Source organism: Molossus molossus, unplaced genomic scaffold (assembly GCF_014108415.1).
Source record: "Molossus molossus isolate mMolMol1 unplaced genomic scaffold, mMolMol1.p scaffold_m16_p_5, whole genome shotgun sequence".
NCBI lineage: Eukaryota > Metazoa > Chordata > Mammalia > Chiroptera > Molossidae > Molossus > Molossus molossus.
The window spans coordinates 3095141-3112487 of NW_023425388.1; the positions used below are offsets into that span (position 1 = coordinate 3095141).

At 43.0% G+C, this 17347-nt stretch overlaps 1 protein-coding gene across 4 annotated transcripts in view; it reads left to right on the forward strand.

Annotated features, from left to right (window-relative positions):
• The window catches only part of ITSN1 (intersectin 1), a 194583-nt gene that overhangs the window by 99590 nt on the left and 77646 nt on the right, over window positions 1–17347 (forward strand). For all 4 annotated transcript variants that reach the window (XM_036242922.1, XM_036242923.1, XM_036242924.1 and 1 more), the window contains exons 15-16: window positions 4720–4807; window positions 4945–5084. In XM_036242922.1, the coding sequence (XP_036098815.1) occupies window positions 4720–4807; window positions 4945–5084 (228 nt within the window). The remainder of the gene's footprint in view (window positions 1–4719; window positions 4808–4944; window positions 5085–17347) is intronic.

The window sequence follows — 17347 nt, forward strand, 5'->3', positions numbered from 1 at the left end:
CCACCCTTGGGAAATCCCTATACTGAATACCCTAGGGAGTTTCTCAATCAACTGAGAACCCAAAGCTCTTCAAGTAACTGCTACTAATAGCCTCCAGGCAAAAAGCTAGAGGATAACTGAACCTTTCCTGGGCTTGCAACTCTACCCAGGAAAGTAAGACTTGACAGTGGTTTTTAACATGGGTCCTCCCTCACTCATCCAAACCCAGGAGAGGGAGTCACAAACAGCAGAACACCAATACCTACAGGGAAAATTTGGCAGGCTCCAAAACCCACTGAGATAGCCAAAATGGTGAAACAAAGAAAAATCCCAAATGAAAGAACAAGAGACCTCTACCGAAGATGAGATAAATGAAATACAGTTAAGCAAGTTAACAGAGCTAGAATTCAGAGCCATGATCTTGAGGAAGCTCAACAGCATGAGTAAGGACATCAGCACCATGAGTAAAGACACAGAAACATTGAAAATCAACCCGTTGGAAATTAAAAGCCACCAAGAAAAATGAAGAATGACATAGCAGAAATCAAGAATACATCGGAAGGATTAAACAGCAGAATAGAGGAAACTAAGGACCGGATCAGTGAATTAGAAGACGGTAGAAAAAAATCAACCAGTCAGAAAACCAAAAGGAAAAAACAATTAAAAAACAGGACGACAGCTTAAGAGAATTGTGGGACAATTAGAAATGTAATAATAATTGCATCATAGGAGTCCCCGAAGAAGAAAGTGAGCAAAGGTTAGAGAATATATTTGAAGAAATAGTGACAGAAAACGTACCTAACTTGGTAAAGGAAGAAGGCATTCAAGTTCAAGAAGCACAAAGAGCCCCAAGTAATAAGAACCCAAACAGGCCCACACCAAGACACATAGTAATTAAAATGCCAAAAATTAAAGACAAAGAGAGAACCCCAAAGGCAACAAGAGAGAAGCAACAGGTTACCTACAAAGGAACCCCCCATTAGGCTCTCAGCTGACTTCTCAACAGAAACATTACAATCCAGAAGGGAATGGCATGAGGTAATCAGGGTCATGAAAAACAAGGATCTGAATCTAAGACTACTCTACCCAGCAAGGCTGTCACTTAAAATAGAAGGTCAAATAAAGAGCTTTCCAGACAAAAAAAGGCTAAAGGAATATATTAGCACCAAACCAGCACTGCAAGAAATGTAATTAGTAGAATAAATAGGAAGAAAAATATAACCACACTGCACAAAAAATGGCAGTAAATAAGTACATATCAGTAATCACTTTCAACGTAAATGGATTGAATGCTCCGATAAAAAGACACAGAGTAGCTGATTGGATAGAAAAAAAATCTTCCAAGCAAATGGAAAGGGAAAAAAAGCTGGGGTAGCAATACTCATATCTGATAAAATAGATTTCAAAATGAAGGCCATAACTAGAGACAGGGCCACTGCATAATATTAAAGGATCTATCCAACAGGAAGGTAAAACCTTGGTAAACATATATGCACCCAATATAGGAGCACCAAAATATATTAAAAATCTTCTGGAGGACTTCACAGAAGAAATCGACAGCAATACAATTATAGCAGGGGACTTCAACACCCCGGTAACATCACTGGATAGATCCTCTAGACAAAAAATTAGCAAGGAAATAGAGACTCTAAATAAAGCACTAGACCAAATGGATTTAATAGATATCTACAGAGAATTACACCCCCAAACTAGAGAATTCACGTTCTTCTCAAGTGCACATGGGACATTCTCAAAGATAGACCATATATTAGGACACAGACTAAGTCTCTACAAGTTCAAGAAGATTGAAATCATATCAAGCATCTTCTCAGATCACAATGAAATGAAACTAGAAATCAATTGCAACAAGAACATGCAAAGATATTGGAATACATGGAGGCTAAATAGCATGTTATTAGACAATGAATGAGTGACCATGGAGATCAAGGAAGAAATTAAAAATTTCCTGGAAACCAATGAAAATGAACACACAACACCACAAAATCTATGGGAGGCAGCAAAAGCAGTTCTGAGAGGGAAGTTCATAGCACTACAGGCCTACCTCAAGAAACAAGAAAAATTTCTAATACACATATAACCTCACAACTTAAAGAACTAGAGAACAAACAAAAATAAAACCCCAGAGCAAGTAGAAGGAAGGAAATACTAAAGATCAGAGCAGAAATAAATGACATGGAGACCAAAAAAACAATTCAAAGGATCAATGAAACAAAGAGCTGTTTTTTCGAAAAGATAAACAAGACTGATGGATCCTTAGCTAGACTCACCAAGAAACAGAGAGAGAACCCAAATACACAAAATCAGAAATAAAAGAAGTAACAACTGACACCATAGAAATACAAAGAATCGTTAATAAATACTATGAACAATTATACGGCAATAAATTCGACAATCTAAACAAAATGAACAAATTTCTAGAAACACATAGTCTCCCAAAACTGGACCAGGAAGAGAGAGAAAACTTGAACAGACCAATAACAACTAAGGAAATTGAAGAGGTAATCAAGACTTTCCCAGCAAACAAAAGCCCAGGCCCGGACAGTTTCATGGGGGAGTTTTACCGAACATTCAAAGAAGAACTAACACCCATTCTCCTCAAACTATTTCAAAAAATTCAAGAAGAAGGAAGATTGCCAAACTTGTTTTATGAGGCCAGCATAATTCTAACTCCAAAACCAGAAAAAGACACTACAAAGAAAGAAAACTACAGGCCAGTATTTCTGATGAACATAGATGCCAAAATCCTGAACAAAATACTAGCAAATCAAATCCAGCAATACATCAAAAAAATTATTCACCATGACCAAGTGGGATTCATCCCAGGGATGCAAGGCTGGTATAATATTTGCAAATCAATAAATGTGATACACCACACATAAACAAAATGAAGAATAAAAACCGCATGATCATATTAATAGATTCTGAAAAAGCATTTGACAATCCACCACACATTTCTGATAAAAATGCTCAGCAATGTGGGAATAATAAAGGCCATATATGAAAGATGGACACGGACAACAAAGTCAGGTATGGGGTGGGAGGGATGGGGAGGAGGCTGTCAGTGGGGAAAAAAGGAGAAACATCTGTAACAAAAGTAAATTAATAAAAATCTAAAAAACACAAGTCAGGGTTCCTGAAAAAGTGGTGAAGTGAAGAATACATGGTTTGAAGAAATGCAGGTACATGGTAGACAATGAGATATTGGTTCCCTGTCCTCACTGGAATTAGTGGATACTCACTATACACAGGAGTAAGGGAGCCCTTCATATTGGTTTGACTTATTTTAGAAACTTGGATTATGATATTTATATAAGTAAAACGATATGAGTGATTTGAGCCAAGGGTCATCTTGATACTTTTTTGTTTAATCCTCACCCGAGGATATTTTTCCATTTATTCTCAGAGTGGGAAGGAGAGAAAGGGAGAGAGAGAGAAACATCAACATGAGAGGGACATTGCCTCCCGTACGACCTCGACCAGGGCCAGGGACAAACGGCAACTGAGGTATGTGTCCTTGGCCAGAATCGAACCCGCAACTCATTGGTCCACTGGCTGACGGCTGTACTGCTGAGCCAAACTGGCCAGGGCTCACCTTGATACTTAATTGTTTGTCTTGGTTCAGGGAAGAAACTTGGTAGTGGGTAAGAGGCCTTGCCTTATGCTAGGGAGGATCAGAGAAGCTCATGGCTTTTTTTGGGAAATGATCTGTGTTGTGTATCCTGGTTTGTCCAGATTTGGGGGTGGTGTGTGTGTATTATTTACATGAGAGAATGCTTCCGAATCCTCCCTGTTAAGCTAATAAAGCTGCTGTTGAGACACGTGGTACAAAAGATTTAACACACAAGCCCATTGCTACCTAAAGATGATTGTTCCATCTTTAAAGGTGATTGTTTCTTGACCTTGATGAAAAAATTTTAAGGTGCTTCTGTTATTCAAACCAAAAGTCAGAGTATAGAGATCTTTGTTAAAATTCAAGATAAAAATAGAAGTTAAATATTCCTTATTATACATTGGAAAGGCTGTCGTTTTATGTAAAGCGACTGTGCAGGATCCTTTCAGCTGAACTTAAGACATGCTGTGCTTGACAAGTCACCCATGAAAACTCCAAAAGGCCTTGTACCGTGTGATTTGGTTTTTTTCTTATGTCAGTTAAAACATAGTTGTTTAAAGACTTTTTTGTGTACCTTCTAACAGTGTAGCTCCATCCTGAGTGGTGGGAACACCTGTGGCAGCTAAGACTCCAGTTGTTAAAATCTCTCTGATTTGTGTTTCCAACTTCAGGTGAACGGTAACCTCAGTTCCGCCCTATTAATGTTCAGGTTCAGACGAGAGTTCAGGTTCCGTCACACTACTGAGGCAGTTTACACACTGCAGGGTCACCGCGTTCACACCGGATCCCAGTGCAGCTGAGCAACCATTACTTTATTTTCTCCACTGAGTACATTTTTTAAAGCGTATAAATAGGCAGTAAGTCAATAAAAATGTAAGACACATCAAGGGAGCTATGACTTTCAACTTATTTCCGTGGAAAGCATTGGCAGACAGTCAACTCCTGGGAAGAAAGCAGGCGCCGCCCTGCACAGCAAGTACGTGTCGGTCTCCAGTGAGGTGGGATGGGTCTTGGCGGAGCAGAAAACTGACTTCTGTCTGTCTGGATGTTCCCTCTGCACATGGACGCTTTCCCCAGCATTCATTGTTGTTTTCCTCCTCCTCTCCCAGGAGTCTCAGCAGATGCTCGGAAGACTTATTCCAGAAAAGCAGATACTCAGCGATCAGTTAAAACAAGTTCAGCAAAACAGTCTGCACAGTAGGTGTTTATATTTTTTAAGTTTCTGTGCTTCTGTTCTTCACTGGCAAGAATTTCCTTACCTGAAAGAATATTAAAAACCGTTTTTCCTCACTGCCACTTTGTTTTTCTTACCTTGCGATGTTTTTCTAAAACAGGAGATTCTCTTCTTACACTCAAAAGAGCCTTAGAAGCAAAAGAACTAGCTCGCCAGCAGCTCCGAGACCAACTGGATGAGGTGGAGAAAGAAACTCGATCAAAACTACAAGAGATTGATATTTTCAATAACCAACTTAAGGTAATTGTTCCTTGTGTTCTGACATGTGTGTCCTCCTTTCTCGTTTTCCTGACAGGCCAGGTGATCAAGTGATATTTAATCCCAGGCAGAAAAATGTAGTATGCTGGTAGGTCCACCCTTGTGAAAGCGTTCACATTTATAGACAGACATTGTATAATCTAAATTGCATTTTTCTCTTTTAAAATGTAAAAATGAGTTTGGAATCAAAAGATTTATAATTTGAAACTACTCAGAGACAAATTTAAGATTTGGTCTCTTGAGTATCTCCTACCTACTTTTCTTTGTCCTAGCCACATTGGACAACGGAGCATATTGGGTCTGACTTTAGGGCATGGTTCATGTGCAGCGGCACTTTGCTGTACGAGGAGATGGAGCTGGAGAGCCATGTCCTGGCCCCTGGGACTTCTCCTCGCCTCTTCTACCGCAGCAGGGCCGCCCGGCCTCCAGACCAACCATGACTCTTCCTCTGCCTTCGGGGAGCGCGCATGGGCAGTGGGCCTCTCATGCCCCGTGTCTGATTCGATGGTGGCAAATGGCCTGAACCTTCCCCTTCCAAAAGGGAACCAGATGGAAAGTGCAGATAAGATATGAGGACCTAGCAGTTTTATTTTATGTTCATGGAGATGGTTCACCTAGGGGAAAAATGTGGTTCACTCATTGTCAGCTCATATGGTAGCACTGGAGAAATACCTTATGCAGTGAAACATTTGAAATTAGTTGACCAGAATATTAAACTATGTTCAGTGGCTGCTCATGAATAAAGATTAAACCATGCAAAAGCCCATTCCTGAGTTTCTTCTGTATAAAACTATTTGCAGTGAGCCATCTACTTAGTTCAATGCACAATCGAAGTCATGCAGTAGTGCATCCTACCATTGTCTTCTTCAAACAAATTGCCCAGCCACCATGGCTGGGTGTTTAGAGCGAGGCCTGAACCCAAGGGCCCTGGGTTTGATCCCGGTCAAGGGCATGTAGCTGGGCTACAGACTTGATCCCTTGGGGGCAACCAACCCACGTGTACATCGATGTTTCTTTCTCCCTCCCTCTCCTCCTCTTTCCTTTCTCCCACTCTCTAAACGTCAGTGGAAATATACCCTCATGTGAGGATTAACAAACAACAAAAAATACATGCACTCTGATTTAGTCCTTTCTACTAGATGCCTTGTTCAAATTTATTCTGCTTTTGAAGGTCTCTCCCTTTTTCTTCAGTTCAGGACGAATTATACTCCTTCCTCCTCATCCAAGATCAATGGCCAGTGGTGGAAATTCTCAAGTTGTTAATTAAAGAGGAAAAAACTTATTTTGTAGTCAGGTTAATAGATATTTGTTTCATATAGGTAGCAACATACTAGAAATATAAAGCATATTTGCAGTTATGGTCAATTGTTGTTAATTGGCTCCAGATTCAGGGATATGGAATGTAAAGTCTCTAGAGTGTTGGACCTTTACTTTTCTATCTGCTCTCAGAGAAATTTAGGGCTCATTCTTTCAGAAAAGGCTATTCTTTGTACATCTTAATAGACATCTACATTATAGATGTGATGATTTTATATTTCAAAAATGATCCCAAGACATGCATGCCTTTGTTTTTCCAATTCATCACCCAAATCAAGAATTACTTGAGAAAGGAAACAGGAATCTTACTGTAGCAAATAAACTTTGCTTTTGTAAGTCTGCTGAACAGGGACAGGTGGAGGGAGAAATGGCAGCCCCGTGAGATGCTGCAACTCATGTTAGACACTCCCTGAGTAGGAGCCTTTGTATTTATGCTGCCTTTTCTTTTCTTTTTTTTTTTTTCTATCCTCACCTGAGGACATTTTTTCATTTTTTGTTCAGATAGAGTGGGAGGTAGAGAGAGAGAAACATCGACGTGAAAGGGACACATCGAGTGGCTGCCACCCGCACGACCCAACCAAGGCCAGGGACAAACTGCAACCGAGGTACGTGCCTTAGCAGGAACCGAACCCGGGTCTCTCTGTACCACAGGCCGACGCTTCAAATGCTGAGCCAAACCAGCTAGGACTATGCTGCCTTTTCTACGAACAGTAAATCTTAGCTTTTTTGATGATCGGATGAAATATTCAACCAGTGATATAATTGATTTTGTTAGTAATTATTACCAGCACGAATTCATACTTCTTTTTTTAATCCTCATTCGAGGACATTTTTGCATTTGTCTTTAGATAGAGCGGGAGGGAGGGAGAGGGCCAAACATCGACCTTAGAGACACACATTGACTGGTTGCCACCCACATGACCCCAATTGGGGCCGGGGACAAAGTGCAACTGAGGTATGTGCTCTTAATGGGAACTGAACCCAGGACTCTGCTCCACCAGCTGATGCTCTAACCACTGAGCAAAACCGGCCAGTGCACGGATTAATACTTTTTAAAGTAGTTTTAATTCAATAGATTGAATGTCTTTACCATAATTTTCTGCTTTTAAAATGTATTCTATATGCAGCAAATATTTTATGCCCCAAAATCAGTGGTATTCTCATATGTTTAGACACATCAATTTAAAATTATCTATGACTTTCTCTTTTTACCTGATTCTACAGGAAAATCCAAACTCAGCGTATTTGTATTTAGGAGAATCTGTGTGTCTAAAGCGCGCAGTGATTTTGATAATTGTTTTTCTAACATACAGTGCTTATCTACAGGTATAAAGGTATGATTCTAACCAGTATCAAATAGCATTACCAGTGGGGACCTTTGGAAGTCGCACCTGACTTCACCTTGCCCTTGGCAGTGTTCCTAGTTTCTGTGACAGTTTTCCTCGGCACTGGCCCGAGGTTCTGAATTTTAATATCGTAACTGCACAGGGCAGCGACATAAAGTGTAGCTTACAGCTTTCTCATTGAACTGGACGCCAGATCGGGAGGACCCATCACACAGATGAGCTGTTGTGTTTCCTGTTGTAAAGTTGAGTTCTCACCAGGACCTGTCTGGTCGCTGTGCTGGACCAGTCCTGGTGGCGGTGGCGTTCCCAGCTGTGCATTTCTGTCTGTCAGTGGCATGGAGGCGGCGGTGCCACAGTGCCTGGCAGTCCTCCTGGGCCGCGCCACCCACTTAGACTTCTTTCTCAAGGTCTCCATGCCCTTCTCCGGCAGTCACCTCTTTCTCAAGCAGAGAGTGGTGAGCCATCTGGCCGTCTTGTTTCCCCTCACAGACGGGTGCTCAGCCTGGGAGAGCGCTCACTGGACTGCTAGGCTTCCTTGTAGCAGTTAGTAATGTTCATCATTACTGATCGTCGTGTATGAGTGAGCCTTTCCTCTTGAGGAACCTGTGTGATGGGGGAGGCTCCTCCTCGCAAGCTGGGTACGGTGCTGCGCACTGCAGCCTCGTCTTCACAGACAGCGTGGGGGATCATTGCGTTTGCACGTGGCTCGGAAATTGGAGAATATTTCATCTGATCAACAGTGTCGGTTGTCCATCTGCATGTTTCCAGCGTACGGGAAACTGTTACAGTCAGCGTGCTGTTGCAAAGTACAGTGTTTTATTTCTCAGCAAAGTTTGAATATTCAGGATGAATTCAGAATTATATTCCTTAATAGGGAAATCCAGGCTTCTTAAATTAGACGCAAGAGGCTACTAGAAACATAAACTGTGCCTGTAATTGTATCTGTCCCAGAAATCGCTCCTAGAGACTGAGTTGTTGACATGAGAACGGCAGTGGTGGTGAATACGGGTCTTGGTTTAAGAAACGGAGGCTTTCACGCGCTCGGTTCCGACACGCGCTTTCGTGGCAGGCTCATTCATTGTGAAGGCGGTGAGAGCCCGTGGGCCGCGGCCGGGTGGAACAGAGCGGAGAGCACTCAGGACAGGAGAAGTCGGGGAGAAGGTGGGCGACGGGAAACAGTGAAGGAAAGGAAAAGAAGCAGAAAGAGGAGATGCAGAGACAGCAGAGAAGTTACTGTTAATTCAAATAACAGCGTTGCTTCTTCAGACTAGTGGAGTGTTTGGCTGTTTCATGGTTTGCTGTCTTATTTTGTTCAAGACTGAATTTTATTTTTACCTGTATGTTTGTTTTGAAAAGATCTCTCCTGTACAGAAGTAATAAAATTCTCTTGTGATTGTAGAAACTCGACACAAATTCCATGAATGTAGAGAAGTGATCGGAACACTCCCAAGACTCAAAATAGCTAACGGATGTTGCATGTTAGGTTCTTTGCCACACAGTGGGCTTCTGTGGTTGGTTGGGTTGAGTTTTTTAGTTGTAGTGTGAGTTGGGTTTTGTTTTGTTTTTTAGATTTTAAAAAGTATTTAACAAAAGATGATTTGGAAAAGAGAAAAAGCAAAGCTCAGTCTTTTTTTGTTTAAATCTTCACCTGAAGATATGCTTGATTTTAGAGAGAGCGAGAAATGTCGATGTGAGAAATATTGATCGATTGCCTCCTGTATGCACCCTGACCAGGGATCAAACCCAAATCCTAGGAATGTGCCCTGACTGGGAATCAAACCCACAACCTTTTGATGTGTGGGATGACGCTCAACCAACTAAGCCACCTGGGCAGGGCAAAACTCAACCTTTTGGAAAACATGTTTTTTGTTTTTTTTATTGATTCTCTTATTTAGCCAAACCTCTGAAAATTGTATCCTTTAGACTGATATGCATTTAAAATAATGGGATATTGCTTTGTAAATAAAGCTAAGACATTTTGGGAAAACTCAGACTTTTCAGGACAAAATGAGTCAATTTTCTCTCTGGTGATATAAAGGAGACGTGAGAGAAGATGCTTAGTTAGCCTTTCTATTGCTGAGAGGACGGGATCTTCTACCTCTTTGCCCTCTCTGTCCACCTGTGTTCTGACCTCCTCACATCATACGTGCACACACCAGTGCCCTCCTGTACCCTCCCTAGCACTCAGGATGCACTGGCTGCCAGGCTGTGCTATGGGGAATTGGACTTCTCTCTGGTTGAGTATAGACTTCAGATTTAGAAGTAATATTTAAATGTGTCTTTAAATGTTAGTGTACCCCGCCTGGCCGGTGTGGCTCAGTGGTTGAGCGTTGACCCATGGACCAAGAGGTCACTGGTTTATTCCCGATCAAGGCACATGCCCAGATTGTGGGTCAGATCCCCAGTGGGGAGCATGCAGGAGGTGGCCAATTGATGTTCTCTCTCATCGATGTTTCTCTCTCTCTCCCTTGCTCGCTCTCTAAAATCAATAAAGAAAAAAAATTTTTTAAATATAAATAAATATCAGTGTATCTCTTCTTAGAATTTAGGTAAGTGATCAGTATGTTTTTACACTCCTACTTTTAATGTATCAGGAATGAATACATTTTATAGCTTTGTGAAAAATGGAATATCAATTTCAGTACAATTTCTCTGTTTTGAAATAGTTATTTTTCAGATTTTTCCACACAGATTTTTCTGTCATCATTGGGTTTGATGATTGGCTGTTTTTCCAGCTTCATTGGGATAGTTACTGTAATTTATGACTCCAAAGGCCTTTTAAAAACTCTTATATTATATGGCCCTGGCTGGTTTGGCTCAGCAGTTAGAGCGTTGGCCTGCGGACCAAAGAGTGTCGCATTCGATTCCTGGTCAAGGACATGTACCTGCGTTGCAGGTTCAATCTCTGGTCATGGTTGTGGTTGTGCGGGAGGCAACTGATGGATGTGTCTCTCTCACACTGATGTTTCTCTGTCTCTACCTTCCACTTTCTCGGGTGAGGATTTAAAAAAAATTTTTTTCTTATATTTTGTGCTACGTAATATTCCTGGGTGAGAAATCAGTGACGTTTATTTATATGAAAGCTCTTCGCTTTAGGTATTAGGTGTAGACAAACCAACACCCAGTGTTTATGATGATGATCCCTGGGTCAGTTTTCCAAGAGGTCAGTTTAATGTCCACACTAAGACTATTATAAAAGATGTGTTCATATTTTGATTTGTAGTGTTAAGTTCATGAATTTCAAGTAATTAAGGTATATTTGTTTTTGTCTCTTATTTCCAAGAGAGCCTGAGGCAAAAACTAGAAGCAGAACAATCCGTCAAAAAAGTTACACAACCAAATTAGCAATAAATTTCCATTAACTGCTCCTCTTTTATAGGCTCCTTACTGCTAGTTATTTTTTCCCTCTCTTCACGAGCATTTATGCAAAGTAATGTTTGTGACAAGGACTTCCATATCGTTCCAGTGGGTACTTCTTTATATCTCAACACCACTTCGCACGATATATCTGTTTGTGAGTGTTTCTAAAACCAGAGGAAGGAGAAACGGTGGTTTTTAAATCAAGTCATTCTAGTCCGGCTGGCGTGGCTCAGTGGTTGAGCGTCTACCCATGCACCAAGAGGTCGCCGGTTCGATTCCTGGTCGGGACACATGCCCAGATTGTGGGGGGCATGCAGGAGGCAGCCTATCATCGTTCTCTCTCATCAATGTTTCTGTTTCTCTCTCCCTCTCACTTCCTCTCTCTAAAATCAATAAAGGGGAGGGGGAATAATAAATCAAGTCATTCTATGCCCCTTGCACAGCCACCGAACAGCTGTCTTTAGGAAACTTGAAAGTGAGCCATGCTCTCTGGCAGAAAGTTGGATCTTCTTGAGTATTTAATTTGTCAAGCGTATTGCTGTAGAAATACTTTGGCTGTATGCCATAGGTGTCCAAAGATGTTTTATGGCGATAATATCTTAATTCTTTAGGGGAAGTGACTTTTCCTCCTTGGTTGAAGGAATAACGTTAAAAGCAAGCTGATTTTCATTGAGCTTACTACAAGACAGACCTTTATTTGCCAGTCATTTTCTTACTGTGGTTTATAATCTGTGTTTGATCAAAGACCCTTTGAGAGTCAAAGCCTTCTCTGCAGGAAAATCCCCATGTACCTCATTTTGCATGCATTTCAGGAGTGTTCAAGGAGCCAAAGTTTATTCATAGACTTTGGTTGAGAAACTCTGCTGTACCTTAGAATTCTGTAGACATTATTGGTGATAAAAGTCATGTTTCAATTATATGTACTACACATTTTATAGGAGTTGTATTTTTCACATGTATTTGTTAGTAACATGTAGTTAAAAATTCTTGAATGCGTATTTAATAATTTCTTATTAAGAATGGTATTAGCCCTGGCCAGTTTGGCTCAGCAGTTGAGCGTTGGCCTGCAGACCAGAGAGTCCTGGGTTCAGTTCCCTCTAGGGGCACGTACCACCAAAAAAAAAAAAAAAAAAAGAATGGTATTATACTGCCCTGGCCAGTGTTGCTCAGTGGTTAGAGTGCCAACCTTTTACCCAAGGGTTGAAGGTTCAATTTCCAGTCAAGGGCACACACCTGGGTTGCAGGTTCAATCTCTGGCCCCAGTTGGGGTGCATTAGGTAGGCAACCAATTGACATCTCTCTCACATCAATGTTTCTCTCTCTCTCTCTCTCTCTCTCTCTCTCTCTCTCTCTCTCTCTCCCCTTCTCTCTCCCCCTGCCTCCCTCCCCCTTCCTCTCTCCATCCTTCCCTCTCTCTCTTCCACTCTCTCAAAATCAATGGGAAAAAAATATCCTCGGTGACGATTAACCAAGAAAAAAAACAGTATTATACTTTATTAGGGGATAATATTAAATTATTATATATTATAGCTAGTGTAAAACATATCATATCCTAGTATAGAACTCATAGAAGAAAAGTCAGCCCTGGCCAGTTTAGCTCAGCAGTTAGAGTGTTGGCCCGTGGACCAATGAGTCTTGGGTTTGATTCCGGTCAAGAGTACGTACCTCGGTTGCGGTTAATCCCCGGTCCTGGTTGGGGTCATGTGGGAGGCAACCAGTCGATGTGACCCTTTCCCATAGAAGTTTCTTTCTCTCTCTCTCTCTCCCCGCTCCTGCCCCCTCCCCCTCCCTTCCTCTCTCCCACTTTATCTGATGATAAATAGAAAAATATCCTCAGGTAAGGATTAAAAAAGAAAAATCAAAGTTATACATTTAATACCTTAGAGAAATATCCAACCAAGAAGTAAGTTGTTAGTGTTAGGAAGAACCATAAGTGAGATACTGAGTTTTGATTCTTAGTAATTTCTTATTGGTTCTGTTTTTATCTACAGTATAATAGAGAAATAATTGTGACAAGATTTAATAGAATTTGTAGGCTCACTTTAATGAGGGTGACTACCAGGAACAGTTGATAGAATTTGTGTTTTTCTGAGCCACTTCTCCCCATAATTCTCTAATTTCTTTTATTTATTTATTTTTTATCCTCATTCGAGGACATTTTTTCTTTTTTTTTTTTTTTTTGTTCAGATAGAGTGAGAGGGAGAGAGAGAAAGAAACATCGATGTGAAAGGGACACATCAAGTGGCTGCCGCCCGCACGACCCATCTAGGGCCCTGGACAAACTGCAACCGAGGCACGTGCCCTTAGCGGGAACCACACCCGGGTCTCTCGGACCGCGGGCTGACGCTCTAACCGCTGAGCCAAACCGGCCAGGTCACTCTTCTCATTTCTTAAGTAAATAATTTAATGACGCCAAGTTTGTCACCTTAAAAGTGTTTTCCCGGAAGGAAATAAAAGGGCACTTTTAAGTAGCTGTCGTTGTACTTGAGTCTTTAAACAGCAGTGGAAAGACTGGAAGGCCGGGCCGCCCTTGCTCTGCTGCGAGAGCACTGAGCCCCCGGTCCCGGCAGGCACGGGAAGCAAGGCAGCAGCTCGTTCTCAGTTCTTACTCCTTCGTCCTGGAGATTGCCTTCTAGAAGTTCAACCTGTAAAAGAGTTGTCAGCTTAAGAATCAGAAGTTTTCTGCATATTTTGGTTCACGTCATCTTAAACTTTGAAGTCCAAGAAAAGAGAGGAAGACCATGGAGCTCAGCAGGTTGGATGAAGGAGACCATAGAAAAGTGTCGCAGCCTTCAAATCTGGATCGTAAGATGCCAGAGCCGTCTGTTACTGTATTTGACATCTATTATTTTATGGCTCCTCTGAGCTCCGTTTCCTTGGAGGTGCTTGAAGCTGCCACTTACTTACACAGTTCCAAAGATAGGGTCGCCTCCTGTGCCACCGCTCCGCTGAAACAAATGCGCTTTAAGGCTTCAAAATCTCTTCCTTCATGTATTTGATACATTTAAAATTGTTTTTTAAAACTATCATTAGCATACTTTTTTTCCTGTAGATTCTTTAAATTCACTTACTGCTTTTCATTTTATAGTGCCTCCTAATACGTTACTAGCTTTACTTCCAAATGGCTTGACCCTGTCTCTCGTCATTATCAGTCAGCACCGGTTTCTAGAGGCCAGTACAGAAAGGAAATGTGCAGCGTACCCCTGTGCTAACGTGAAAAGTCCGCGTTCGCGCCCTTGGTCTCCCCGGAGTGTCGGACACCTCGGCCCGTGTCCATTCTGATTGGCCAGTGTTTATGCTTAAACATTTGGACTATCACTTGACGTATAAATACACTTTTCCTGGATAAATACGTAATCTTTTCTTTTTAAATACATAATCGGATTTTGGAACCTCAAACTAAAATGTTACTTTTGTCCTGTTGTTTCCTGCTGCTGTGTATTGAATTTCACAGCTCAGAGTTACTTTGCTTACTGGTTACACCTTTTTGGCTTATTCCCAAAATAAGAATAAAACCTTAGCTGAAAGAGACACTGAAATAAAGAACAGTTTGTAATGAAACGTCGCCTGAGGACCGGCCTCGGAGCTGGAAGGAAGCCGCGGCCGGCTGCGGGGTGCCGCCTGGCCGCTGGAACCCGGCTCGGGCGGTTTCTGTGTTCGCGGGCCCAGCCTCCTAATTGTACTCCGTCTCTGTACATTAGCCTTCCTGTGCAAGACTCTTCTGCAGTTGAAGATGGAACTTTCAAATAGGAAATAAAGGAAATCTTTCCATCGCTTCTTGCCCTTCCTTCCAAAAGGCGTTGCTCCCGGCTGTGGCGCAGCCGGCCGCCTTGCAGGTGCTGGCTCAGGGGCCTCTCCGAGGCTTCCCGGGCTGGTCCCTCCACCGCCCCTCCTCCCCCGTTTACTCATCCAGCCAGCGTGCAGGTGACGCCAGCAACAGGGATTGGCCCATTTTATCTGTTTGTCTCTGAGATACCAAATTCAAAATATTAATCACATTTACAATTTTTTTTATTAATTTTTTTTATTGATTTTAGAGAAAAAGGAAGGGAGGGGGGAGAGAGAGAGAAACATCGATGAAAGAGAACATGGTTTGGCCGCCTCCTGCACGTCCCCCACTGGGGATTGGGCTGACAAGCTGGGCATGTGCCCTGACCGGGAATCGAACCCGTGACCTCTTGGTGCATGGGTCAGCGCTCAACCCCTGAGCCACACTGGCCAGGTAACATTTTATTTATTTATTTATTAGAGAACACTATGCTTGAATCCAAATTATTGTAAGAAGCAACTCCACTGAATTTTTTTAAAGTTTTTTTTAATCCTCACCTCAGGATATGTTTTTATTGATTTTCCAGAGAGAGAGAGGAAGTTGGGAGAGAGAGAAATATAAACGTCAATGTCAAAGAGAACCATCACTCAATTGCCTCCCATAAGCATCCTGTCAAACCTGCAGCCTAGGTATGTGCCTTGACAGGGAATCGAACCCACAACCTTTTGGTATACAGGAAGATGCTCCAACCAACTGAGCCGCCCGCCAGGGCTCCCGCTGAGTTTTGTAAACATTGAAGTTTTATATCCCATGGTGTGAAGTGAGAAGGACAATGAGAAGTGGAATTCTCTTTCCTGGTGTTTATTTTCTTCTCTTACTTACAACGTTAGACAGGCAGAGTGAGAGTGAGGCTCTCTCATTACTGTCCAGTCTCCATTCTTACCCTCTCCTGCCCCTCCCCAGTGAAACTCCTGCCCCAGGCACCCTTCATACTACGCAAGTCGTACCCGGGCTGCTGCCTGAGGGAAGAGTCCACCAGCGTGCGCCTCACCGCGTCACCTCTCCTGCTGCGCCCTCCTGGACGTTCCGGGTCTCATCTGCGGGGTTGCCCACTCACACCCCCTTCCCCTACTTCCCAGGACCTGTCTCCCCCTCACCTCCTGATCTCCGGTTAAACTTTTTCTTGTAGTTCCCTTTTAGGACCTCTCACAGTCACTCATAGTGTATACACTGCTTGTACAAGTGTCCTGACGTTCTCCTAAGAACTGTCTAGTCAATAGGAAAAGGCTAGTCTAACACTCAGGGCCGTTGCTTAGGAATAAGTGCATTTTAACACTGACCTTCCACAGATACTCCCCTGCCCTCTGGTTCAACCTCAGAATGAACCTACAGGTAGATCTCTAGGCAAGGAGAACCCCTCCCCCACGTGGACTTGCCAGTGAGCAGAGCGAGAGCAGATGGGCAGCCTGAGTTTTTAAATCTCCCCGTGGAGACCCTGGGCTGTCCACCGTGGGACTGGCCCTCGTTAGCCGGACCGAGTCCACTGCAGATCTCCTGTTGACTCTGCTGGGTGCTTGGGCTCACCGGATTGTTGCCGGCGCAGTGACAGGAGTTCTGTGACCAAGCCTCAGAGTGACCGTTTGGTCCTGTGCAATCTGAGGGTTTCCCCCTCAACTGGCATTTCTTCGTTCTTCATACTTTTGGGTGTTTAAAGTTCTGACTTGAATATTTTAAATATCATAAAATGTATTGTATTTTCAGTAGCCTGTGAAGGAAATTCCTATTATTCTTGGGGGCTAGAATCAGGTGGGGACGTGGGATCTCAGGTGGTGATCATGAAATTAGGCTTTTCTGTTCCACCGTACTGCTGGTTGAGTCCAGGCAGCTGACAACTTCACTCATGGCTTTGGCAAGAGGAGATGCTCTGAAAGGTGATCTGAAGACAGACAGACAGCCCCTGGGCGTGGGTGGAGGCTGTGGAGCAGAGGGGTGTCCATTTGTTCGAAGGCAGCGTAGCGTGAGGAGGAGGTGAGGTTTTTATGGGATAGTGTGCGAGAAGGTGTGTGCATTTTCACAGGCAGTGGAGGTGTGTTGACTCATTATCCGAAAGATCTCAGGTTTTTCCGTCATGATCGTCACCATGTCGTGACACCAATGAAGTTCCTCGGGCACCTGTGGATGGCTCACTACAATAGCCTCGTCAGCTTCTGGAGATCAGTCCTTAAAAATGGAGCGTGATGGCCCTGGCCGGTTTGGCTCAGCGGTTGGAGCATCGGCCTGCGGTCTGGAGAGACCCGGGTTCGGTTCCCGCTACGGGCACGTACTTCGGTTGCAGTTTGTCCCCGGCCCTGGTTGGTCGTGCGGGTGGCAGCCACTCGATGTGTCCCTTTCACATCGATGTTTCTCTCTCTCTCTCTCTCTCCCTCCCTCCCTCCCTCCTACTCTATCTGTAC